This window comes from Protomyctophum bolini, assembly GCF_963924005.1.
Source record: "Protomyctophum bolini genome assembly, chromosome: 21".
Classification (NCBI taxonomy): domain Eukaryota; kingdom Metazoa; phylum Chordata; class Actinopteri; order Myctophiformes; family Myctophidae; genus Protomyctophum; species Protomyctophum bolini.
This window is the reverse complement of record NC_137882.1, coordinates 5,646,608-5,672,742: the sequence shown is the minus strand read 5'-3', so window position 1 is coordinate 5,672,742 and position 26,135 is coordinate 5,646,608. Positions and strand designations below refer to the sequence as shown.

The 26,135-nt window shown below is 46.0% G+C and overlaps 1 protein-coding gene across 2 annotated transcripts in view; it reads left to right on the top strand.

Annotated features, from left to right (window-relative positions):
* zfhx4 (zinc finger homeobox 4) overlaps nt 1–26,135 on the top strand; it is a 133,303-nt gene that overhangs the window by 28,532 nt on the left and 78,636 nt on the right. For both annotated transcript variants that reach the window (XM_080793507.1, XM_080793508.1), the window contains exons 2-6: nt 6,747–7,277; nt 8,011–10,156; nt 11,445–11,699; nt 12,369–12,672; nt 16,011–16,564. In XM_080793507.1, coding sequence (XP_080649633.1) covers nt 6,793–7,277; nt 8,011–10,156; nt 11,445–11,699; nt 12,369–12,672; nt 16,011–16,564 — 3,744 coding nt within the window. In that variant the 5' untranslated portion in view covers nt 6,747–6,792. The remainder of the gene's footprint in view (nt 1–6,746; nt 7,278–8,010; nt 10,157–11,444; nt 11,700–12,368; nt 12,673–16,010; nt 16,565–26,135) is intronic.

Sequence of the window (26,135 nt, the reverse complement as noted above, 5' to 3'; positions counted from 1 at the left end):
TGGCTTATCCACAACAAGACATCATTCTGTACTTAAAGTGTTAGGAGATGCATAATTCATATACTGCAGAGTTTTATGTCCGAGCTACAGTTCAACATGGGGGGGGGGGGGGGGAGGTGGCGCACCCGATGGAATAAGCAGGAAAAAGACACAGTCACAACTGTAGTAATTCCTGTCGTATTGTTGTGTCGCATTAGCTCTCAAACCTTCTACTTTTTGCTTTGTTTGCTCGCAATGACTGTTTTGCACAAGCTCTGGAAAAGGAAAGGGATGACAAATATGTATATTGTTGTTCGTGGGTGGAAATCTTGCATATCCTCCATATTTAAACTTTAAATATTTTTTTCGGAAATGAACGCCAACTATACAGTATGTATATATTTTTAATGGTAATAAAAAAAGAAACTGTTTTGGTCATACGATGTTTCCATCCGGCTGCAGCGACAACATGGTTGGCTGTAGGAATGGGATGCATTACTGTTGGCCCCACGAATGGATAATTTATGGGCAGAAAGCAGAAGCAAGTTAAGTCTACATGTAGGAAGCTCTTCAGCGCGCTTATTTCCCCCTCCCAGAACTGTCGATGTGTTTTATTGTCTTATTTTGTGTTGAACCGAAGCGAAAAACCCAAGTTTTAAAATGACAAATCAATGTAACACCCAGTAATTCATGTAGATAGATAGGCAGGCAGGCAGACAGGCAGGCAGGCAGACAGGCAGGCAGGCAGACAGACAGACAGGCAGAGAGAGACAAAGATAGTTCTTCATGTAGACAGACGGGCAGAGAGAGCGTGAGACAGTTCTCCATGTAGACAGGCAGGCAGAGAGAGAGAGAGAGACAGACAGACAACCAGACAGGGTGTATTATAAGTACCATGCATTCTTGTGGCGTTACATACACACATTCTGACTGCTACCCAATCCTTTCTTGTTTTTAGGACACGTAGCTAATTGTTGCTAATCTCTGTGCTTGTTCCAAGCATGAATTAACATGTAGATGACGTGTGTGTTAAGACAAGAGGTTTATTTTCAGCTTCGGTATCAGAAGAACCGTATCCTTCAGATAATGTTTTATGACCTCTCTGTCGGGCAGGAACCTTGTATCTCCACATTTCAACTTTCTATGCTCTTTTCCCCGCAACGTAGTGCCCTACTTTGCATCAAGACTGCCAAGCAAAAGTAGTGAAAATAACCAATCTATACAAGCCGAGAACGCGTTGCGATGTGTTGTGGGCTTCTAGATTGGCTATTTTTTCACCATTTCTGAACATGTTTTTGTTCCATTTTCAGAAAAGTAACGGGTTTGGACATAAAAGGTTTCCGCCCGGACAGCGACGATATGTAATTACAAGTGTTTGTTTTAACCTGTTTGGAGTATATACCACATGGGTGGGGCTCAACCGCGTCAAGATATTTCCACTGAGTTTTCAGACGGTCGCCCCGTGACCAAACGTACTCGAAAAAGAGAAAATGCTAGAGTGGCTTAAATTTCCGCCATTCGTTTGCTTGACTTTATTCTAGTCTGCATGCGGTATAGATATATAGACGCCACCCATTTGGCACAATCTATGGTGTAAAACAAACCATCACCAAGTATACCACGGGTACCAATGTTATATAAACCCCCCAGATCTGTGTGGAAGAGTCATTGTGGTGTTTGCTTGAAAACGTTCCAAATGATAATCATTCAAAATTCATCTTCTACTCTTTTTGTGATTTGTTTAATTTATTCTGCCTTTATAATCTCGCCGATTTAGCGCATCTGACACAGATAGAGAACATTCTCTCTTCTGTATTATTATTATTATTATTATTATTTTAATCTATCACTACTAGTCCTCCCCATGGAATCATCTCTGGTTTATCTCAGATTAGACTTGATTATGCTGCACACACACACACACACACACACACACACACACACACACACACACACACACACACACACACACACACACACACACACACAGACAGACAGACAGACAGACAGACAGACAGACAGACAGACATTTTGATTTCATTCCTAACGCTTTTACTGTCCCTCCCAGGGCTTTGTTTAGCCTTGGATTGTTGCAGATTAATCCTCTAATTGCTTTTGTAACTCCGTAGCGAGAGAGCGAGTGAGAGGGAGAGAATTAAGCAGCAGGTGGAAAGGGTTAAAGGTTGTCACACGATGGGCTCTTTAACCCATTCTGACCTGAGATCTGATTCTAAAAATGTCTTCTATACATCCTGACAGTTTTCACTCTGACCTGAGATCAGATTCTAAAAAGGTCTTCTATGTCAGTCGCTCTTCGATTTTTCAAAAATAGCAGACCTACAAGCTCGTAGCGCGCCACTCGGTGGCGCGCTATGAGCTTGTAGATCTGCTATTTTTCAATAGCTAAAGCATAACATAGTGCTAACACCAAAATGGGTTCCCGTTCAGAATGGGTTAAAATCCTTCGTTCCAGTGCCAGATCATTTTCACGCAAACTTCATCACCGCTATTCCAATCTTTTGCCAAAGGGATTGTGACATAGTATTGTTATATATATATTATATTATTTTTTATTTTTTTAGCTCAATTTTAACATTCAGTAGATTTTCTGTGGTCTGGGGGGTTTTCTGGCTCAAACAAGTGCTCTGATTTACCTGCTGACTGTGATGTCACAGCCTGCAAGTCCCATATATGATGATTATGACAATGGGATTTGCCAGCAGATGTCAATGTTTTCACTGTCTTGCCTGTTTTCATTGCAGCTCAAAAAGGCCACACAGAAAGAAGTCCCAGACCACAGAAAATCCACTGACTGTTCAAAGTTCTGTTTTTTTTTGGGTGTAATTGAGGTCATAAAACCTAAAGGAAAAATAAATGAAAAATTAATGTCATGAAACCTTTAAAAAAAAGTGAAAATGGCAGTATGTCCGTACGGCATCATTGCACAAAGCAAAAACTAAGCATAATACAGGGTTAAATGGTTCGTCAGACTAATCAATTTAGTCAATTTAACGTATTTGACTATTTTTGTGTCGATTCGTGGGAAAGAACAAAAAAAACGATATTTTCTTGGTTATTCGATTAACCTACATGAGCAAGATGAAGTCGGTTAGTGGTTCTATACTTCTGAATCTCAGTTTTGATATGTTTTGGTTAATTGCATTGGTTAATTGCATATAGCCCCTAACGCAAACTGATGCTCTTGCTAAGCAAGAGAAAGGAGAGCAAATATAATTATGAAAACTTCATTATTTTCCTCCTGCTTTTCTTTGTCCTTTTTTCCCCCCTCAATCACTTTCACGGTTCTCGTTCTGTTTGGTGTTTGTGAAAATGACATCTCTTTGATTACGAAATTAAATGATTGACTGGTAGGAGGGCCATGTAGTTCTCTAGCACATTGTGTGTGTGTGTGTGTGTGTGTGTGTGTGTGTGTGTGTGTGTGTGTGTGTGTGTGTGTGTGTGTGAGAGCGCGTGCTCTCCAAGAGATTGAAGTAGTGAAGGGGTTGAGAGATGGGCAGCAACCCAGGATTGATAACATCTCACTGGTATTCCAAACATCATTCCTCATGGCAGCTTGCCCTCTCTCTCTCTCTCTCTCTCTCTCTCTCTCTCTCTCTCTCTCTCTCTCTCTCTCTCTCTCTCTCTCTCTCTCTCTCTCTCTCTCTTATTTAATTCCTTTCTGAAAATGCACTCATTTTCTGAAGGTGCACCCGGTTTCTTGAATAGAATTTGTGATCTGCAAACATCATCCTTTTTAGCAAGACTTAAAACCAGTTGAAACCCAGCATCCAAATTTTGGTGGGAACAACAGCCAAAAATAGCCTTAAATATCGACTATTTTTGTGGAGGAGATTTGGTGTAGACAGAAAAAAGCATACAGGACAGGTATATAGCCAACCTGGGTCCAGTTCACTAAGTCTATAGGGTTTAACTGTTTAAGCATACGCATATATTTTCCTTCCTTGTATTTACACCGTTTGCTGAATTACACCTTTTGTGATATCAGTGGGTTAATCGCTGCTAATCCACGCAGCTCCTTCTGAGCTGAAACAACAGGTCCAAATACGTAGGTTCACCCAAAACACACAAGTCCACCTTTACCCTTCCAACAGTCCATGCTACCTTGACAGCAGCAGCATTAGCGATAGCGGCCATGCTTCTGTGTGTTCGATGATGATGAAACATTGTATGTCCGACCAAAACGGCTCCCATTTTGTTATTATTTAAAAAAAAAACATTGTGACTGGTTGCGGGCCAGTTAAAAGGTTAACGGGAATGTGTGCCACTAGCCGTTTATAACTCAATATCCCAGATTAATCGGAATTAAGCCTTTTTTTTTTCATAAAATGTGAACTGCATATAAATGGAATAAATCACTAGGATATTATAATCTACGATTTTTACAATATCTAATAAAACAAATTGAAGAGAGGAAAACAACATAGAGGATCAGACATGGATCTAATACCAATACATGTTTTAGACCCCATTTGAACTATACCCACACACAGCACTGTGACTTTATTTATTGATATGACGCCAACATCTAGTGTTGGCCCTCCTCACCGTCAGGAAAGCAAACAAACTGGCCTCTGCAGCAGAGGTGCACCTGCTGCCAGCCGCCTCGTTTCACAGCGCTGAGGTATTTTACAACCGGTTCTGGCAATATAACCCTTTTAAACGGCACACAGCATGGTTGATCACCGGCGTTAATTGAACTCGGTCCATTATTCTTACGTTTTATTAATTAAACCCTTTCCCTGACAGAGACGGGGAGAAGGTCTTATTTGTGCAACAGTGGCATAAAGTTAACTTAACCCATTTAGACCTGAGACCGATTCTAAAAAAAAAGAACAAACGTCTAAATCCAAACGGTTTTCTGAAAAACCTTATGTTTCTATGTTCTCAACCATTTTTAATGTCAAGGACCCGCTTTTTACTCTGCTACAATTATTTAACCGCTTTTGTTACTACAGTAGTTGCATTGCCCATTTAGATTATTAATGCATAATCACATAAATCACTATTAATGAAAATGTATTCATTTTTCCAAATCAGTCGATCTGTGAGATGGTAGATCAGGTATTTCCAAATATAAAATAGGGCTTAAAGTGGTTAACGATCAATAATTAATAGTCCTATAGTACATGACACATAAATCGGCTGATATCTTTGTACCTTTTTTACTTTTAAAATAGTAGTATTTGTAAACTGTGGTATTACTGAAGTACTCCACAACAACTAGCTGCCTTTGTTGTTGTTACCAAGGGTCTTCTCGCTCTCGGGGGGCAGCATAGGGAGAAGATTTAGAGAGAACTTTTGTCCAAAGATGAGTTTTTATTAATTCTGTGGGGGCGGTTGAACCGGCTGAGTCTGTCAGCTTTAAGACAAAGACCTGAGTGGGGGCTTTTCTTTCTCTCTCTCTCTCTCTCTCACTCTCTGCCAGTATGATATTGGATTTCTCCCTCTACTCTTCAAAAGTTGTCATGGCACTGGCCTGCTTATCTCCTCAGCGGTGCGCGTTTGCAAACAGACACGGAAAAGGTAGACAATAGTCCTGTGTTATTTGATTGCATTAAAGTTACAGCTTAGGAATTTGTGTGTGTGTGTGTGTGTGAGAGTGAGGGAGACAGCCTGATTGGAATGAGGTTTTTTTGCGAGACGTGTGTGTGTGTGTGTGTGTGTGTGTGTGTGTGTGTGTGTGTGTGTGTTTCTGAGATGGGGGTGTGTTTTACTTTTCTTTTTTCATTCACATGGATTTAAAGTTCACAGGCGCCATGACTGGTTTCACTCATTTGGAATCCATAGAAGCCAGCATGTCTTCTATGGAAGTTTCTATGGAAGCTACAAGCTTGTAGATCAGCTATTTTCGGTTATTAGTTATATTAAGATTAGAAATCACACCCGTGTGAAGTGAGGAGGGGCGGTTGTCAAATTAGCGATAGATTAAACTCCAGAAACACTAATGATCTCGGATGATTCATAATAATCAATGGTTAAAGCCTTCAATCTGAAATGTCTTTCGACTGTGTTGGCTGTATGTCTAGAACAGCAAGAACACCGCTTTAGAACGATTATACCTAAATAACATCATAGCTCTACAGACCTGTGATCATTTTTTAGGGCACAGAAAACAGAAAACACAGAATCAGAACTTAGTCTGACAAAATGCTTCAATCACGATATTTTATGTTACTTTATTACATGTTTCTTCACGAGTTCATTACTGCATAGTTCATAGAGCCAGACCCATAATGTATTATGGGTTTGGATGATGCAATATACATGGGTAACTATTTGATCAGATTGGTAGGTATCGGTAATTATGCAGGCGTGTGTCGAGTGTGTCGAGTTGAAGAGAAGACTTCCGCACACTCGACTTACTTAACAGCAGGTGACGAAGCAGCAAACGTGTAGGAGAAGGCGGGAGACCCGCACGCTGCCGCTCGCTGGTTCAAGAGGTCTTTATTTAATGTCAAGGTGCAACGCTTCGGTCTTTCGACCTTCCTCAGGCCTTCCTCAGGCAGATGCCTGAGGAGAAGCTCAAGCCACTCGAGCTGATGTTTTGGGCTGTCAAAAAATAGTTACAAAAATAATAACCCAACGTTTAACCAAGCTTTACAACGTGTTGCGACATCATGTCCCCAGTTATTTGGGGACCGCCTTGCAAATATCCTACAGGCTGTCGTGAATGGCCGTCCTCCTGACTAAATCACTAACCTCCTGTCTTGTTTGTGTTTCTGTGTGCTTGTTCCCTCCGTCCTCAGGTCCCTGTTAGGCTGGATGAGATGAGAGCCCTATGTAGCCGTGGCCATGGCAACCTGTGACTCTCCCCATATGGTGTCGTCACGGCAGCAGGAACAACATGGTGGCCAGAAGCTGGACGCTGTTGCCGAGGACAACTCCGCCGTCACCATGGAGACCAGTGTCGCCAACAACAACAACAACCGTAACGACAACAGCAGCAGCAACAACAACCGATCGTCTCCAGTCGCCGCCGGAGAGTCGTCGGAGTCAAAGGTCTGCGGGGGCGAGCCCTCCGCCGCCGCGGTCCTCCCCTTGAGGACCGGCGCCGCTACTAGCCCCGCCGCCGCCACCGCTGGCGTCGGTGCTAGTGCAACAACCAGCGGCCCTGCCGGCGAGCAGGGCCGGAGAGAAAGCTTTACTACCGGCAACGCCAACGGGAGCGTTGTCGGGACTTTACAAGGAGGAGCGGCGCTGGGCACGGACTGCGGCTCCGCCCCCGCCACCTCGCCCGTGGCGCCTGCCAAGGAGATCCCCTGCAACGAATGTTCTAGGTCAGTACGACTCAGCCAGTGGCCCCCCCGGGGCCCCGATGTACACATTTTACATTCCAAAGTAAAAATAAACAACAATTGCCTCAGCAAAAAGAAATAGTTGTAATGCCTTCGTTCAAACAGCTATTTTTATAAACTAGGCAGGGCCTATTCAGCAATGCATTTCGAGCACAAAATCTTGTAAAAATAGTTGTTGGAAGGTATTGCATTACATTACCTTTGCATTATACAGTCAGGTCTTCAATTGTTTTTGCTTGCCTCCTTGGGGACTCTCCACTTTTCTGTGGCAAGAATAAATGTAAAAAATAATGGTTGTACAACAGTGGCATCTGTATGAATGTTTTTTCTCTTCATAACCTAAACTAGTTAACGGTTGATTAACTATTAATGTAGTTAGCCTAACACATTATCAGTTAAACAGATGTACCATGTAACTTTCGTGTTCCACCCTTGATTTGAACCTGGGTCTTCTGACTCGCGCTGACATTTTTTCGTTCAAGTCAAAAATGTTGTCAAACCAGAAACAGTATTGTGTCAAATGTCTCAATAGAAGAGCAGGGAGACCACATTTATTTATATTTATATTATATATTCTGCTATACAGACAGGACAAAAATTACATAATAGAGCTTTAACCGTGACATTTGAGTTCTGTTGTCACAGCCTTGTGGCCCCCGATCTGAAGTCACGTTTCAGTTGTGTCTAATCCAGTCCGACGCCTCCTCTGTTCCAGGTCCTTCTCCAGTTTACAGAAGTACATGGAGCACCACTGCCCCAACGCCCGCCTGCCCAGCGCTGCGGGGGGCGGGCGCGGAGAGGAGGACGAGGACGACATGCTGGCGTTGGGCGCGTTGGGGGGCGGCGAGGAGCGCGACGGCGCCGAGGCGGAGGCGAACAGCGAGATGGAGGAGGAGGACGAGGAGGAGGAGGAGGAGGAGGAGGAGGACAGCGATGTGGAGAACCTGTGCGGCGAGATCGTCTACCAGCCCGACGGCTCGGCCTTCATCCTGGAGGACACCAAAGAGCAGCGCGGCGCGGGCGGCCAGGGGGCCGGAGGGCTGGCCTCGGCCCTACAGTTCCGGGGCCTGTTGTCTCCCCAAGCCTTTCCCACCGCCAACGCCCAGGGGCCGGCCAGCGGCCAGAGCCCCCGGGGGGGAGGGGGGGAGCGGGCCGCGGAGCAGCCCGCTGCACCCATGTCCTTCTACCCCCAGATCATCAACACCTTCCACATTGCCTCGTCCCTGGGGAACAACAAATCCCTGGTGGCCGACCACCCCTCCTTCCCAAATACCTCAGCTGGGGGGCTGGTGGGCGCCGCCAGGCCCGTGTTGCACACTTTCCGCGTGTACGACCTCCGCCACAAGACAGACAAGGACTATCTGACGGCGGACGGCGCGGCCAAAAACTCCTGTGTGTCCAAAGATGTCCCCAACAATGTGGACCTGTCCAAGTTCGAGGGCTGCGTGGCCGACGGGCGGCGCAAGCCCGTGCTGATGTGTTTCCTGTGCAAGCTGTCGTTCGGCTACAGCCGCTCGTTCGTGACGCACGCCGTGCACGACCACCGCATGACCCTGAACGAGCAGGAGCAGAAGCTGCTGAGCAACAAGCACGTCTCCGCCATCATCCAGGGCATTGGCAAGGACAAAGAACCTCTTATAAGCTTTCTGGAACCAAAAAAATCCCCCAACTCCGTGTTGCCCCACTACCCCGCGCCCGCGAACTTCCTGGGGCCCGATCCCGGGCTCCGCGGCCTGTGGAACGCTTTCCACAGCGGCGGCGGTGGGGAGAACGCCGAATCCCTCCAGGCGGGCTTTGCCTTCCTGAAGGGCAGTGCCAGCAGCAGCAGCTCCTCCAACGACCAAACCCCCAGAACCCAACCCATGCCAAAGGCTGAGATCAACCCAAACTTCAGTGGAGGAGGGGCCGCCGGTGGACGCAGGACCCCTAGCGGGAGTTCTGCTGCCGCCGGTGCAGAGGTCCGCGACGGCGCGACTGACTGCAAGGGCCACGTGAGGGACGCACGCACTTTGCATCCCAACGGGCCCGACCTCGGCCAGTACGCCGCCGTCAAGCGGGAGCCCGGCGCCGCGGGAGGAGAGTGCCCGGAGCGGGAGGACGACGAGGACGCGTTCTCCAACGGCGGCGGCATGGAGACGGAGGAGGAGGAGGTGGCGCGCGCCATGGGCATGGGCATGCCCACGGCGGCGAGCCAGCGGGCCGACAGCACCAGTAGCAAAGATTTCCCTCTCTTAAACCAAAGCATTTCCCCCCTCCTGTCCAACAGCGTGCTGAAGTACAACAGCGACGGCGGCAAAGGCCTCGCCTCCTCCGCCTCCCTGGCCGCGGCGTGCGAGGAGCTGGAGCTGGAGAAGGGCCTGGCGGCGGCCGCCCGGGACCGCGAGAGCAGCAACGACTCGGCCAGCGACGCCCTGGGCGGACGAGACGACGGCTCCTCCCCGCCCCTCTCCCACCACCCCCTCGACATGATGATCATGCGTGGCAGAGACGACGAGAGCCCGGGGCCTCTGCACCACCAGCACGGCGTCAACCCCGGCACCCCGGGGACCCCCGGGACCCCGGGGCCCGGCGAGGGGTCCCCCGGCAGCGGGGTGGAGTGCCCCAAGTGCGACACCGTCCTGGGGTCCTCGCGGTCCCTGGGCGGCCACATGACCATGATGCACTCGCGGAACTCCTGCAAGACGCTCAAGTGTCCCAAGTGCAACTGGCACTACAAGTACCAGCAGACACTGGACGCCCACATGAAGGAGAAGCACCCCGAGTCGGGCGGCTCGTGCGCGTACTGCCGCACGGGCCAGCCACACCCGCGCCTGGCCAGGGGAGAGAGTTACACCTGTGGATACAAGCCCTTCCGCTGTGAGGTCTGTCCAGCCACCTCCATTCTGTGTTCTTACATTAGACCATTAGTGTCACATTAAACATGCTTCGTCCGAAGGCGTTTATCACCTGGAAAAAAAGTTTACTGCAAAGGTTATCATCTAAGCACAGGACTATCATTCTCTAGGAAAATAATATGGGTGTTTTGTTGATTTGGCACTGAACATTTTGGTTATTAGTAATAGTTCCATTACTTGATTCTAATTGTCCAAGTCCCATTGTTAAATACTTTAGTTTTTCTTATGGCAAGGTAGGAGGAATGCATATATATATTTATTTTTCTTAGAAATATGCGTCCCAGAAGATAGACTCCTACCCGCACACACCCATCCCTAATTTGGTCATCAAGCCAATCCCAAATTCTATACGTATGTGCATGTTTTAAGAAATCTCTATAACCAATTCACATTTGCATAGTCCTCGTTTGTGCAGGCATTCGCAGGAACTACTTTCTTGATTCTTGAATATATGATTCTTGTGGTGAAATGGCTTTTGGGATATATCTATGATTGTCATATTGCCAAACCGTTTTACAAAAGCAATAATTCTCGATTATGGAACAGCTAAGAGGCGGGCCTTAACCCATTCTGAACGGGAACCCATTTTGGTGTCAGCACTATGTTATGCTTTAGCTATTGAAAAATAGCAGATCTACAAGCTCATAGCGCGCCACCGAGTGGCGCGCTACGAGCTTGTAGGTCTGCTATTTTTTGAAAAATCTAAGAACGACTGACATTTTTTAGAATCTGATCTCAGGTCAGAATGGGTCAATCAGACCAGTGTGTGTCCAGTGGAAATCTCGTATGAATCTGATCTCAGGTCAGAATGGGTTAACAATGCCCCCAAGCTGGTCTAAAGTCACAGTAAACCACAACCATGTGTGGCTTATTGCTTCATTATAAAACACTATAAACTGCATGTCGACGCTGTCGGACTGGAAACCTCGTATGTCCAAAAACCCTTAACTTTTCAGGAAATGGAAAACTGTGTTCCAAAATGTAGTTGGATAATTTTTAAAACCACTTAACCACTATCACTTTCAAAATGTTTCAAAACTATCAAAAGTAGCACGCCTACAAGTTCACAACACATCGCTATCTGACACCTTGTGAGCTTGTAGACAATTTTTTATAATTTTATGTGACGCAGAGCAAAAAAAAACAACCTAACATTAAACATTAAACAAATGGTCATATGAGGTTTCTGGCCCCGACAGCGTGTACGATGGGACTATTGTGGTCTTATATTCTGGTTTGGTTATCTTATCACCAGGTGTGTAACTACTCCACCACCACCAAGGGCAACCTGAGCATCCACATGCAGTCCGACAAGCACCTCAACAACGTGCAGACGCTGCAGAACGGCGGCGTCAGCATCGGCGAGCAGCCGCAGTTCAACCACAACCACAACCACGTCAACCCCGCCGTGCCCAGCGCCAGCCTGGTGGTGGGCGGCGGGGGCTGCGGGCTCCTGCCCGGAGCGCCCTCGCCCTCCAAACCCAAACAGAAGCCCACTTGGCGCTGCGAGGTAATAATAATAAACAAAACACTTGAGTGCATCATTATTTGTAGCTTGGCCCGAGATGAGCGGTGTCGTGCCTATTGGCTCGCTGGCAGTGTGCGTGCGGCATCACAATGACTTGCTTTATTCCACCGCCTGCGTCACGCACACACACACACACACACATACACACACACACACGTCTGTACATATCAATTCATCGACTTGATTTATTTTGTATTTTTTGTAATAATTGTGTAAAACCAAAGTGTGAATGCTGGGCAGAAATTTTAAGATCTGGGTTCACATAACTTGTCAGTATTAACCATCATTTCGCAATGTATTACCTTATTTCACTATAATTTAGTTTCAGCCACGTTTTTGATCACCCAGGAAGACAAATCTGTGTGAAGTGAGGGGCGCTAATATATTAAAGTCTAACTCCTGTTGATCAGGTGATGTAATGGTGATGTAAAACAAATGGTGCCAACACAAACATTAAATGCCATTAACAATAAAGAGACAATACAACGTAATGAGGGACAATATGATAACATTTTCACTTCATTGTCAATGGCGTTTTTAAAAACAAACATTGAACTAAAAACCAAAGTAGGGAAAACCACTTTAATTGGAGTGTTGCTATTGGGCGATGGATATAATGAGCGTTGTTGCCTTGGCGTCCTCCCTCGGCAGGTGTGCGACTACGAGACCAACGTGGCGAGGAACCTCCGCATCCACATGACCAGCGAGAAGCACATGCACAACATGATGCTGCTGCAGCAGAACATGAAGCAGATCCAGCACAGCCTGCACCTGGGCCTGGCCCCGGCCGAGGCCGAGCTCTACCAGTACTACCTGGCCCAGAACATGGGCCTGGCCGGCGTCAAGCTGGAGAACCCGGGCGGCGGGCCCGGGGGTCCCGGAGACTGCTCCCAGATGATGATCAACCCCTTCCAGTTGGACCCCGGGACGGCCGCGGCGCTCGGCTCTGGACTCGGTGGGTCCCTTTATTGTATGACTTTGATTTTATTTAATTTTATTTAGGGTTCTGTTAGATTTGGTGTTCGTATTTATTTTTCTTTCTTTTTTGTATGTTTTTTCCAGATTTTTGCGTTTGTTTTTCTTTGTGTTGTTGACTATCTTATTTATTTTATTTTGTAATCCTTTGCCTTCGTGTTTTTGCAGCCTTCTCTTCTATTTTCCCACTTAGTCTTTTTTCAAGACTGTTCATCAAATACAGTCTTTAGGCCTGCCTAGTCCAGTCCACACTGTTATTTACAGGTGATCACATCATATGTCTGTTCAGACAGTATCTGTATTGGTTGCTGTGGTAACCACGTCGTACACTGTCAGCGCAGAGTACACGTAGGTGCAAAGTGGTGCAGACAACATGTCGTCACCCTGAGGTCACGCTGCAGATCTCCTCTGTGGCAGCAGACGGATCAATGTTCCTTCACCTGGACCGTCAACACCAAACGGGCCACCGGATGGCTCATTTCTCCGTCTAGGGAGGAAGAAGGCCGGTTGGAGTATGGTAGGCCAGTCTGGCGACCATAGATAGATAGATTCGTTTAGGCTATCCTGCCGGCGAAGCCAAAGGTCCGAGGTTGGAAGGTAAAATAGAACCTGAACCGATCTGGACCCCACTGAACATTATACAACATGGATCCGTGCGGGTCTCCGGCATTGATGTGCATTTTCATTCGGGTGGACGTGTTAAGGCCTCTATGACCGCTGCCAGATACACAGACGGAGATGGATACGTTAATGTTGACCATTATTTGATATCCCATTCGAGTGGCTAGACTGTCCAAGACTCACTAATGATTTGATTTGCAATGCATTTCAAATCACCTGCCAATCTGGACATATAGACTTGTTTTTTTTTGCGTTTATTCCTTGCCGTTCTGTATCTCATGGTGCCACGTGGGAATTATTATTTTAATCCTTTTCCACCTGACCTTTCATGGTGGCCATTTTTGTCCCTTCTCTCTCGCACTCTCTCCTTCCCTTTTACTCCATTTCTTCCCTTTTACCTCGCAGCCACCTCCCTGGCTCTCTCCTCCCCGCCATCCAGAGCTTATCTGCTCTGTCAGATTGTCACCCCTGTCATTGTCTCCTTGCTCTGACCCCTCTCGCTGATTAAAACATGATTATGAGACACCGCATGAGAATTATTCTTAATCTCTCATTCGTAATTTTCTTAAGTCAGCTTAATCCATCCTCTCTCCCCTCCCCTGCACGCACACCAACCCACCTTCCCTCACCCTGGAGAGCGATATCACGCACACGCTCGCACATGCACGCGCGTCGCACACACACACCTCATACAGTGACACACATGGCTCAAACTCTCTCTCTCTCTCACACACATGCACTCATACAGCAGGAAGCGGATTCCCTGAGGAGAGAGCGAGAGATTTAACAATGACCCCGCAGTGTTGCACGCCCACTCCCTCCTCTCGCGCGGAGGTCACAGCCCAGCCAGGCACATGTCCTGCCTGTGATTTACTCTGATACAGTAAATCTACGCACAGCTTCCCATCGCGGTCACAAACATCCATAGGTTTATTTTATAGTCGTTCTCCAGCCAGTCTGTTGCCCTCCCACTGTTTTCAAACGCTTCCGTCATACAGTCAGTCATGTACGGCGGAGGCCCTAGAGAACGACCCAGGTGCGAAGCGGATGTGCCGATTCAGTTTGGTCTTTTGTGGTCGGAGGGAAATGTGTCTCAGTGGAAGCACATCGTTGCTTATCTCCGCTTAAAGTCTTCTGTTAATTAACGCCCTGCTTGATCATGAAACGGCTTCGCTCAAAAGTAGATCTGCTACTTTATCTATTTTTGAATTTGTAAGTATAAATCAAGTATAAATCAAGGATGTCGTCAGATTGGCTGTAGATTGATCTACAGATACCACACGCATGTGCTCACGCATGCACGTATACACACACACACACACACACACACACACACACACACACACACACACACACACACAAATACACACACAAATACTCACTCACTCACACACACGCTCATTATAATTTGGTCATATTTAAAGTTATGACTAAAGTTATGATGATTAACACATGCCTGCTTTCTCTCTCCCCTCAGCCTTGTCATGGATTTACAGAGTGTGAAAGCTCTTGTGGTTGGGTTTTGATCACCAGATAGTAAAAACCACCACATGTCTCCTCTCTCTGTTTTTCTTTTTCCTCTTCTGTCACACACACACACACACACACACACACACACACACACCCCCACACACACACACACACACACACACACACACACAGGCACAGGCACGCATCCTGCTCGTTAGTTATCCACTAATTGGCGGATTTGTACTTTGACTGTAAAAGAACAAAACCGCCAAAGAGGCTAGAAAACATGTAATAATTAAATCCTCTGTGTTGCAGTCAGATCCTGTGTCAACGCTATCTGGAGGGAGAATGAGAAGAGAGAGAGAGAGAGGGAGAGAGAAAAAAAGGCGTGTTGAGCTTTGGTAACGTGCGCAGAGAGGGGAAAACATCAAACGAAGGAGTTAATTACAATTACATGAATGGCACATGTGTTTTTGTTCTTTGGGTAGGCGGCGGTGGGGGGGGGGGGGGTTGCGGAAACAGAGGGATGTGTGTGTGACTTATCGAACACCGTTCTCGGCTTCTCCTTGTGAGAGAGAGAGAGAGAGAGAGAGAGAGGAGAGAGAGAGAGAGAGAGAGAGAGAGGCTTGCAGGCCCAAAACCATCTGTCCCACCCTCGCTGAGAGTGGTAATTAAAGCTATCTGATGAGCGAGTTAGCGAGCTGAAAAGAATGATTGTAATTGATCCTGATTCAATCCTATTAGGTTTTTTCTTTTTTTGTTCTTCTTATAATTATGCAAGGCTTTGTAGGCGATCTATCTTCCAGTGCTCTGTTGAGGCTTTCTCTTTTTTCCCTGATCAAAACCTTTTGTGCGAGAGCAGCGCGTGTTCAGAGAACTCACTCTGCTCACTGTTCGTATATTTGAATAAGAAAGAGTCGTCCTGTTCTCCACGTCACCCTTATCCTGTGTTTTCAGTCCTTCCTGTGTGTCTCTCTCCATCATGTATAGTACAGTACATGCCTGCTGCTATGCTAATGCTCCTTATGTCTAACCCTGTACATACTGTAGCGGATGAAATTATGAATATGCTATTTTTAAATATGTAGATAACCTTTTTTTTCCGCCTGGCTCCCCCCGCCCTCCTCCTGGAAACTCCTACAACGACGGCCGTTTGCACAAAACCAAATCGTAGCGATAACATCACAGTGATTCTGTCTCTCTCTCTCTCTCTCTCTCTCTTCGCAGTGAACAACGACCTCTCGGCCGAGCTCCGGCTGGCCGGCGGTCAGCTGATGGCCGACGACCTGTCCATGCTGGCCGGCGCCATGGGGGGCGGCGGCATGGGCATGGTGGCCTCGGACCCCTCCGCGCTGTCCTCGCTGTCTCCGCCCATCAGCGACCCGTCGCTGCGCCTCTACCAGTGCGCCGTGTGCAACCGCTACTCCGCCGACAGCCTGGAGGCGCTCAGCGCGCACGTGAGCGCCGAGCGCCTGCTGCCCGAGGAGGAGTGGCGCTGCGTGGCGGGCGACGTGTACCAGTGCAAGCTGTGCAGCTACAACACGCAGCTCAAGGCCAACTTCCAGCTGCACTGCAAGACGGACAAGCACATGCAGAAGCACCAGCTGGTGGCGCACATCAAGGAAGGGGGCAAGGCCAACCAGTGGAGGTTAAAGTGCGTGGCCATCGGCAACCCCGTGCACCTCAAGTGCAACGCCTGCGACTACTACAGCAACAGTGTGGATAAGCTGCGCCTGCACGCCACCAACCAGAGGCACGAGGCGGCCGTGCGCCTCTACAAGGTGAGGACGCACGCACACACACACGCACACATTACAGTTACCGCTAGTTCATTTGTCGATCTGCGCTGCACGTAGCGCATGCGTAATGGATCCAAACACTGTATCAGAAGAAGGTTACGTTATTGACCAGATAACAACTGGATGAATGAATGAGCACGCAGAAATTGATGACTTATTTACAATACAGAAAGTGACTTGATTGATTACTACTCAAGGATATAGAAAACATAATGTCTTCTCCAGATAGACACTAGCTGCCTATGATAGCTGAGATATAGAACAGCCGATTGTTTTTGCCTTTTGCAATCCTCCCAATTGCAGACTCCCAAACACAAGACGTTAATAATATGTTCTACAAAAGGCTGATATAAGTGTTCATATACAGATCAAATGGGTAGCCTATTTAAAAAAAAAAAATAGTAACAGTTTTTCTAGATTCATTAATGAACACAATATCTGTGATATTGTGATTATCCTGCAGTGACTTGACACACAGTGACAGCATGGCTTATCTAGCCCAGGGATCCTCGGTTTTCCCCATGTGAGTCACCCTGTTCATTTGGCGTGCAGCTCAAATGTCTCTACCTGAAAGAAATCAGGAGATTATCTCGGCCAGGACCGGTTATGACTGGCCGTATCCAAGGCACCCATCTTAGAGGTGTCAGACGTGGAACTTGAGACCAAATCATCTTTGTCTTACTTAACTGATTCACGTGCCGTCACACTTAAACATGAAAAGGTGTTTGGTCAAAGTGGGGACCCCTATAGGGTTCATTGAGGGGGTTCCAAATGGACCTTTACAGGTGTGTAACTCTGAGAGTCTCAGAGTTTTGGTTGGTATTTGAAATGAAAACATTTTGACATCCACTCTCCACTAGTTAAGAATTCCCGTCCTGCGATATGGCATCTCTTGCTCCGGGCTTGTTTCCACACTACTTATTTCAGTTGATTTAGGTCATGAGATGTCGTTGTGAGCGTTAACGAGATGATGCTGCGTTTCCATGGACCTGACCTGTACAATCAAGTGCATTACCTTAACGAGGAGTTCCTTATACCGCTATACGCGGTGTTATGGTAGGTGTGTGTGTGTGTGTGTGTGTGTGTGTGTGTGTGTGTGTGTGTGTGTGTGTGTGTGTGCGTGCGCGTGTGTGCGCGCGCGCGCGTTCCCATGTTTGTATGTATGAAATCCCTCTTGACAGTGGAAACATCAGTGATGAGATGATTAAAAATTAAAAATTAATTATTACATTAATAAATTAAAATGTATACCAAGCCTCCAAAGTCTGTATTCCCTTAAAGCTGTAGTCTACGGTTGTTCCTTAATCAATATTTGATAGCATCTCTGCTGTACAGTACAGTGTTACACAAAGTGCAGACCCTCTGAAAACGTGGTGGGCAACCTCTTTGGGCACGAGATCACTTAGATCTTCTCCAAGGCTGGCACAGTGCCAGGAGTGTGTGTTTAACGGGCGTGTCGGCCACACCCATCACTTTTGCATGCCCTGCACCCAAAATGTCCATCCTTGCGTGTCAATTATCACCGTGAGAATTGCCAAAATGATTTTATTTACTTATTTCTGTCTTCTAATTAGAATAACACAAACATACACTAAGTCAGCAGTTTAATAATGATACAACCTCAAGGAGAATAAGTTAATGTAATTATTGTGAATAAATTATGACTATCTTGAGAGTGTTGTACACATAATCATTTAAAGAAAATCATTTATTGGACTTCTAAAGCTGTAGAGCTCATGATTCCGTTTCATATTCATAATATACAAAAAATGGAGGTTATGCAATAACCGTGGTTATTTAAGCAGCATTTTCGATGAATACGCATTTGGAGAGCATCTCTGGATTAGCATCAGAGATGCTCTCCAAATGCGTATTCTGAGCAAATAGCTGATTAAAATATCAAAAAGAGTTTAAAGGGACACTTCACCCTTTTTGCAAAAATATATATGTTAATGTCGTTTAGGAGCTTTAGAACACTTTCCTGGGGGTCTTTATGTGTGTAATATGTGGTTTTAGATATTTTAAATTGTAGCAGTGAGCCTGTTGTCTCTGATGTCATGGACACTGGGCTCACTTCCTTCCTGGACTACATGTTGTCTCAGTAAGACAGCTCTCCCCCCTATCCACAAGGAGGAGCAGTGCACCAAAGAATTATGGGAATTGTAGTCCAGGAAGGTAGTGAGACCAGTGTCCATGACATCAGAGACAACAGGCTCACTGCTACAATCTAAAATATCTAAAACCACATATTACACACATAAATACCCCCAGGAAAGTGATCTAAAGCTTCTAAACGTCATTAACATATCTTTTTTCATATCTCCTGTGTTGATTCAACCTGGGCTCCTCCTCTGACGTGATTTGTTTAGGGCTCACATTCAAACTAGCAAGTCTGAGTGGGATTAGATGGCAGAAGATATGAATAGTTTCGTTATAGGCTTTTCAAATTGCTCTACAGTCGACCAAAAAGTCCACCCAGAAGATGGACTGGTTGATGCTGGTAAACACATGGGCTCATGGGCGATATGGAATACATTTTATTATATTTTTTTAAATAATATTTTAAAATAGTGAAATTAGCCCATCTACATGCTCACAACGCGTCGCACCGCAACAAATGATGAGCTTGTAGATCTATTTTCACTACTACGTGTGTGACACTCGTAATAATAATAAACGTTATTTTTAGAGCACCTTTCATGACGAGTGCTGCGCAGTGCTGTACAAGACAAATACAGTACAAAGTATATAAAACTAAAAATATCAAACATAACAAACATAACAATCAAGGCACAATTAAAGTACGTAAAATGCCTAAAACACCAAACAACATCACATCGTATAAGACCAAATACCTTGATATCCATATTGAGACGAGAATATCATTATTTCCCTTCTTTTTCATGTTTCAAAACATTTCAAAGATAGCAAAAAAATAGCAGATCTGCAAGCTTGTCGATTGCTACGAGCTTGTATAGATTGGCTGAAGTTATACTTTGGCAATTATAGCTTTGAAGTTATCAGATACGATGAAGTAATTAAAACCAGAAAAAGACAACATAACACATCGCAAAGAGTCTTAACATCATGATAAGGACATATCTTTTCATCTATAGGACTTTCTTAGTTGGACGTATAGATTGACTGGCTTTGCAGACCCCCCGGCAACGGCAATCATCTCTGGTTTATGGGTTTGTTAACCCATTCTGACCTGAGATCAGATTCATACGAGGTTTCCACTGGACTGGTCACACTGGTCTGATTAACCCATTCTGACCTGAGATCAGATTCTAAAAATGTCAGTCGTTCTTCGATTCTTCAAAAATAGCAGACCTACAAGCTCGTAGCGCGCCACTCGGTGGCGCGCTATGAGCTTGTAGATCTGCTATTTTTCAATAGCTAAAGCATAACGTAATGCTATAACACCAGAATGGGTTCCCGTTCAGAATGGGTTAACAGCCAAGCATAAAGCTACTAAAAATGGTCTCCTAAAATATTAACATATATCCGAATCTTTGGTCTTCATTTGTTGTATGGCATATAGATTCAACAATATTCTCCTGGCTACTATCAAGTCACTTCTGCAGGTCCTCATTAGCAATAAGAATACATAGAGATGGCTAACTGCCTAAAAACTAACTAGACTAAGGCTATTACTATAAGCACAGATAGCCTTTGAAAATTGTGATCATTGATTTGAAAACCTATGCAATCACACTAGAATGTTTACATGGAAGAAACAGCCTTAAGATACTGTGTTCATGGAGTAGCATATAGGAAACATAATATACAGCATTCCTATTCTAGGGGTGAACATTCGCCACAAATAGTCTACAAGCTTCGATTTAGGCATTTAGGCGATTTAGACGCTCTTACCATAAGCGACTTACATAAGTATGGTAAACGCATACATCAAATGCAGAGAGACAGTGTAGCGCCTCGGTATACACTATAGGATCACAGCTACACCAAGAACCTGGCATCAGTCTAAATATACTGTCAAAAATAATAATAATCTGTACATTGAAACTAAAAGAATACCGGGTAAACAAAATGATAACATTTTTTAACATTGCGGGCAAGAACAAAATAATCCTTACAGTTACAAAAACTTCAGGGAACACGACCAAGGCTGGCTTGTAGATCGGCTATTTTTGGCAAAGACATTTGGTGTACCGCGGGGAGAGGAAGGGTCGTACCAAGTGCAGTCGCACCTCTGTCTTAACCCATTCTGACCTGAGATCAGATTCATACGAGGTTTCCACTGCGGACACACACTGGTCTGATGAACCCATTCTGACCTGAGATCAGATTCTAAAAAAATGTCAGTCGTTCTTTGATTTTTCAAAAATAGCAGACCTACAAGCTCGTAGCGCGCCACTCGGTGGCGCGCTATGAGCTTGTAGATCTGCTATTTTTCAATAGCTAAAGCATAACATGATGCTAACACCAACATGGGTTCCCGTTCAGAATGGGTTAAGTGGTCAAAGGAGCACGGCGTAATCAACAATACGACGGTCACGAGGCAAAAACGAGAGATTGATGTCGATCAGGAGGAATGTGGTGATTTAACACCAGTACACCCTGTACAGTCCATACTGACCTTCCCGTGTGCGTGTGTGTGCGTGTGTGTGCGTGTGCGTGCGTGTGCGTGCGTGTGTGTGTGTGTGTGTGTGTGTGTGTGTGCGTGCGCGTGTGCGTGCGTGCGTGTGTGCGCGCCACACACATTTCAGACCTATGTGAGCAACTTTTGGCGAGCTCTTTCAAAGTTGATTCATTACCGACACAACTGCCAGATACGTCGTTGTGTGCTCGCTTTGAAACATTGGCAGCCATTTAGTAATACAAAGAAACCCTTTTATTATATTATTTTCAAAATTAAAAATAAATAAATAAGTTACAGTACAGTCCAAGCCAGGCCCCCCCCCCAGGAGGACAATCACCGCAGAGAAAACACAACATGGAGGCGGTCTGTCTGAATATATCTCTCATGTAATCCTTTCTCGTTTAGCCCATTCTGAACGGGAACCCATTTTGGTATTCGTATCATGTTATGCTTTAGCGGCGCGAGTGGCGCGCTACGAGCTTGTAGGTCTGCTATTTTTGAAAAATCGAAGAGCGACTGACATTTTTAGAATCTGATCTCAGGTCAGAATGGCTTAATCAGACCAGTGTGTGTCCAGTGGAAACCTCGTATGAATCTGATCTCAGGTCAGAATGGGTTAGTTGCCGAGCAGAGATGAATAGCGGGGAGGATCCTGCAAGGCGTGCACACGCGCCAATGAAAGAGAGAGAGAGGGAGGGAGAGAGAGAGAGAGAGAGAGAGAGAGGGAGGGAGGGAGGGAGAGAGAGGGAAAAAGAGGGGGAGGCTGATCCAGCCTGAAATGGCAGGAGAGGGTCATCCCGATGCCCGCCCGGTGCACCCGTCCACCCCGCGCCCCCGCCTCGTTCACCTACCCCATAGCCCTCCAACCAAATGTGTTTCACAGATGACGCTTTTAAAGCCTCTGGCAGCAGGCCCACTATTTTACCCTTGGACATGTGGTTGTAAAAGAGAGAGAGAGCGAGAGAGTGCGCATAGAGCAAGCGGAGGCAAGGGGAGGGAAGTAAAATGTCGTCGGGCAGAAACCTCTTATCTCCGTATTTTACCTTTTTATATTATATATATTTATGAAGTCATGATAATAGCCTTGAAACGCCTTGCATCGTGATACATTTTTAAAGCTTGTGGATCGGCTAAACGTTTTGCCGTTTTTGAATCTGAATCCTGAAAAGTATTATAACCGCTTTGGACGTAATAACGCTTCCACCCGACAGCACGGAAAAGGAAGGAAGGAAGGAAGGAAAGAAAGGGGAAGAAATGTCCTTTTTTTTCCTTATTTGAACACAAAAACACCTCTCTCTCCTTTTCATGTCTGGGTGGAGGTGAAAGACACGCAGGGGCACGCGGAGGGAGGTTGGCCTCGTGCAACAAAAGGAGCCGAGGAAAAGGCTTGACGACTTCACCATCTGGGCCTTTTTTGGAAAACACAGAATATCTTTATGGCATGGGAAATCATTTGAAGATTCAAAAACAAAAAGCATATTCAGGAGATTTTTTTATGGGCCCGCTTTGTGAAGCGGACGACGGGAGTAGTTCTGAGGGGGAATTGAAGGGCTTTTTTTTCTCTGGGCCTTTGAAAGGGAGAAGATGACATTAGCAGCAAGTCATCCCATGTCACACAGCCACAGCAGGTGGGCACACAATAGACCTTATATGGGGATGGTGGAAGGTCACCATCTCACTGCTGGGTTGGTTGAGAACGATTTGTGATGGTCTGCTTGGTTGTGTGTGTGTGTGTGTGTGTGCGTGCGTGCGTGATGGGATAATAAGAAAGTTTCATCTCACGATTATTGTAGCCAAAATAATTTCTGTTATACCGATATTATATTATCATTATTATCTAAATAGGCTTAAAACCTTTGTTAACCACTTGCAAGTGGTCCAAGTAACCTACAGTGCCAACTATGACCCAGATGGACGATTTCTCAATACATTGAAAACTCTACTGTGTGATTTACTACTGAGTGTTTTTTTAACGATAAACCTAATGACCATTATCGTCCCATCCCTGTGCGTGCGTGTGTGTGTGTGCTCGTGCATTTGCGTGCGTGTGCGTTAGTGTGAATATTTTGTACATTTTCTCTCTCCATATAGTGTATGTAGATTGTTTTGAGAAGAACGCAGTGGGCAGCTCTCTACCTCAGTGGCATCAACTCAACCGTTCAGTGCAAATAACCTCCATCCTGCAGAAGAAGCTTTATGAAAATACATTTGACTGTAACTGTAACTTCATATTGTCGCCCACACGTAGAACCTATATTTCACGAACTATCCAGAACTAGTGCATGTATATAGTTATGATTTAGTAAAAGCTCTTTTTAATACTTTTTCATTGGATTCGGTTCGGTATTCATAAAAACCCACAGACACGTTTTTTCTTTTTACCCCCCCTTTTCGCCCCCAGATTTATACTGCAGCAGTCGGTTGTGCCAATTCATTCCTCCCCACACACATTTCCATGTGGGGACGTAGAACCTTCGACCCACTCCTTCCGCTCACAGGTGCCGCCCCGGCCCGTATACAGTATATGATTACAGTGCAGTGACAATTATCACCCTCCCTCTGAACACGGGTCAATTGTGTTCGTTACGGATCGATGGCGGTGGATTCTAACCCACAGACTCTGTGGTGGTGGTGGTGGTGGGCAGCCAGGCACTTTTCCTTTGCCCACTTTACCACTTAAAAAAAAACATAAAAAGTTTGAAGCACGGAGATATGCTGTAGGCCTGCTAGGTTTCTGCACTACAGTAACTACATATGTATTACTGTGTTATGTTTAATTACTAACAACCAACCCGCTTTTCTCAATTTCATGCAGGAACATTGACATTTTCTGACGTTCGGTGCAACGTGTATCTCCATGCTAGCTATAGTCGATGAGGCCAGCTGTCTATTAAAGGTTGATGTAGCGTGGCGTGGCCATAGCCGGCCCACTGGCTAATGTTTGGCTTAGCGTTGAAGACGGTGATGTATGGCAGCAGTTATGATTTTGAATAACAAACATTGGCCTAAATGCACACGAAGAGAAAGGGAGTAAATCTTTCAGTACCTTTTTTACAAGTGCTGGAGCACTATGGCGGGGGTTACACACTGTGTGTGTGGTGTGTGTGTGTGTGTGTGTGTGTGTGTGTGTGTGTGTGGGCGCGCGCGTGCGCAGAGATCGGTGCAGAGCGATCCACTGGGTCATTAAGAATAGAGAATGTTCATGGTCAGTGTGGCATGTTCAAGGACCACACACACACACACATACAAGCGCGCATGCACACGTGCGCGCGCACCACCGCACCTGTTCATCAGATGTTCACTTTCTTTCTCTCCCTGTCCAGTTTTCCATCACTGATCAGGTGGATGTATGTCTGGTGTCCATCTCACGTGTCTGAGAGAAACATCTCTAGCTCTCGCTCTCTCTCTCTCTCTCTCTCTCTCTCTCTCTCTCTCTTTCTCTCTCTCCATATTTTCTGTCTCAATTTTCCCTCTTCCTGTCTGTGTCCCTATGTCTGTCCTGCAGTCTTCTCCCTCCCTCCCTCTCTTCCTGTCTGTGTCCCTCAGTCTGTCCTGCAGTCTTCTCCCTCCCTCCCTCTCTTCCTGTCTGTGTCCCTATGTCTGTCCTGCAGTCTTCTCCCTCCCTCCCTCTCTTCCTGTCTGTGTCCCTCAGTCTGTCCTGCAGTTTTCTCCCTCCCTCCCTCTCTTCCTGTCTGTGTCCCTCAGTCTGTCCTGCAGTCTTCTCCCTCCCTCCCTCTCTTCCTGTCTGTGTCCCTCAGTCTGTCCTGCAGTCTTCTCCCTCCCTCCCTGTCTGTGTCCCTATGTCTGTCCTGCAGTCTTCTCCCTCTCTTCCTGTCTGTGTCCCTCAGTCTGTCCTGCAGTTTTCTCCCTCCCTCCCTCTCTTCCTGTCTGTGTCCCTCAGTCTGTCCTGCAGTCTTCTCCCTCCCTCCCACTCCTTCTCTTTCTATCCCTCCCCAAGGGTGCTACAGATAGGCCATCTCATTACCCATGATCCTCTTGGAAACACCACGGCTGTGCTTGGAAAAGAGGGGAGGGTGAATTAAATGAGAGAATGATGGGAGGAAGGAGGGGGGGGTCTGAGGAGGAGAAGAAGCAGTCCAGAATTTCTATTCCTGAAAAGAATAAACAGGCTCTTTCTTGTTTTCCTCCATCTCTTTTATAAAGATTCCCGTATCTCTCTCTCATCTCTGTCTGTCTGTCTGTCTGTCTGTCTGTCTGTCTGTCTGTCTGTCTGTCTGTCTGTCTGTCTGTCTGTCTGTCTGTCTCTGTCTGTCCCTCTGTCTGTCTGTCTGTCTGTCTGTCTGTCTGTCTGTCTGTCTGTCTGTCTGTCTGTCTGTCTGTCTGTCTGTCTCTGGCTGTCCGTCTGTCTGTCTGCCTGTCTCTCTCTCTCTCTTCCTCCCTTCCCCGACTTAAGATTGCCGTGCCCATCATCTCTCGTGTGTGTGTGTGTGTGTGTGTGTGTGTGTGTGTGTGCGTGTGCGCGTGCGATATTAAGTCTAGCACCGTGCCTCTGCTATTAGCTTGGGTCAGCCCCTGCCCGCTCTCATTTGAAAATCAAATGGCCTCTATATATGCAGCCCTAATTATTGGACTGTCATTTGGACCCGTGTGATGGGGAAATGGACAGGAGATTGACTCCGTCAGATTTGCATAAAAAGCCATTGTGCTGGCCCTTAGAATTTAGAAGAGAGAGACGGGCTCCATTTCAAATGCATGGCGCCATTTATGACGCACGCACGCACTCACACACACTATATATATATATATATATATATATATATATATATATATTTATAGGTGTTGCTGGCAGTACTCACAGATTTCTCTGTCCTTGTCTCACAGTCGGAGACTAATTCAACGAACTAGAGAGAGAGTGTCATTTCATTTCATATTTATTTATTTCATTTCAGTTATGGTTTTACATGATTATCTTCATTTTACATATTT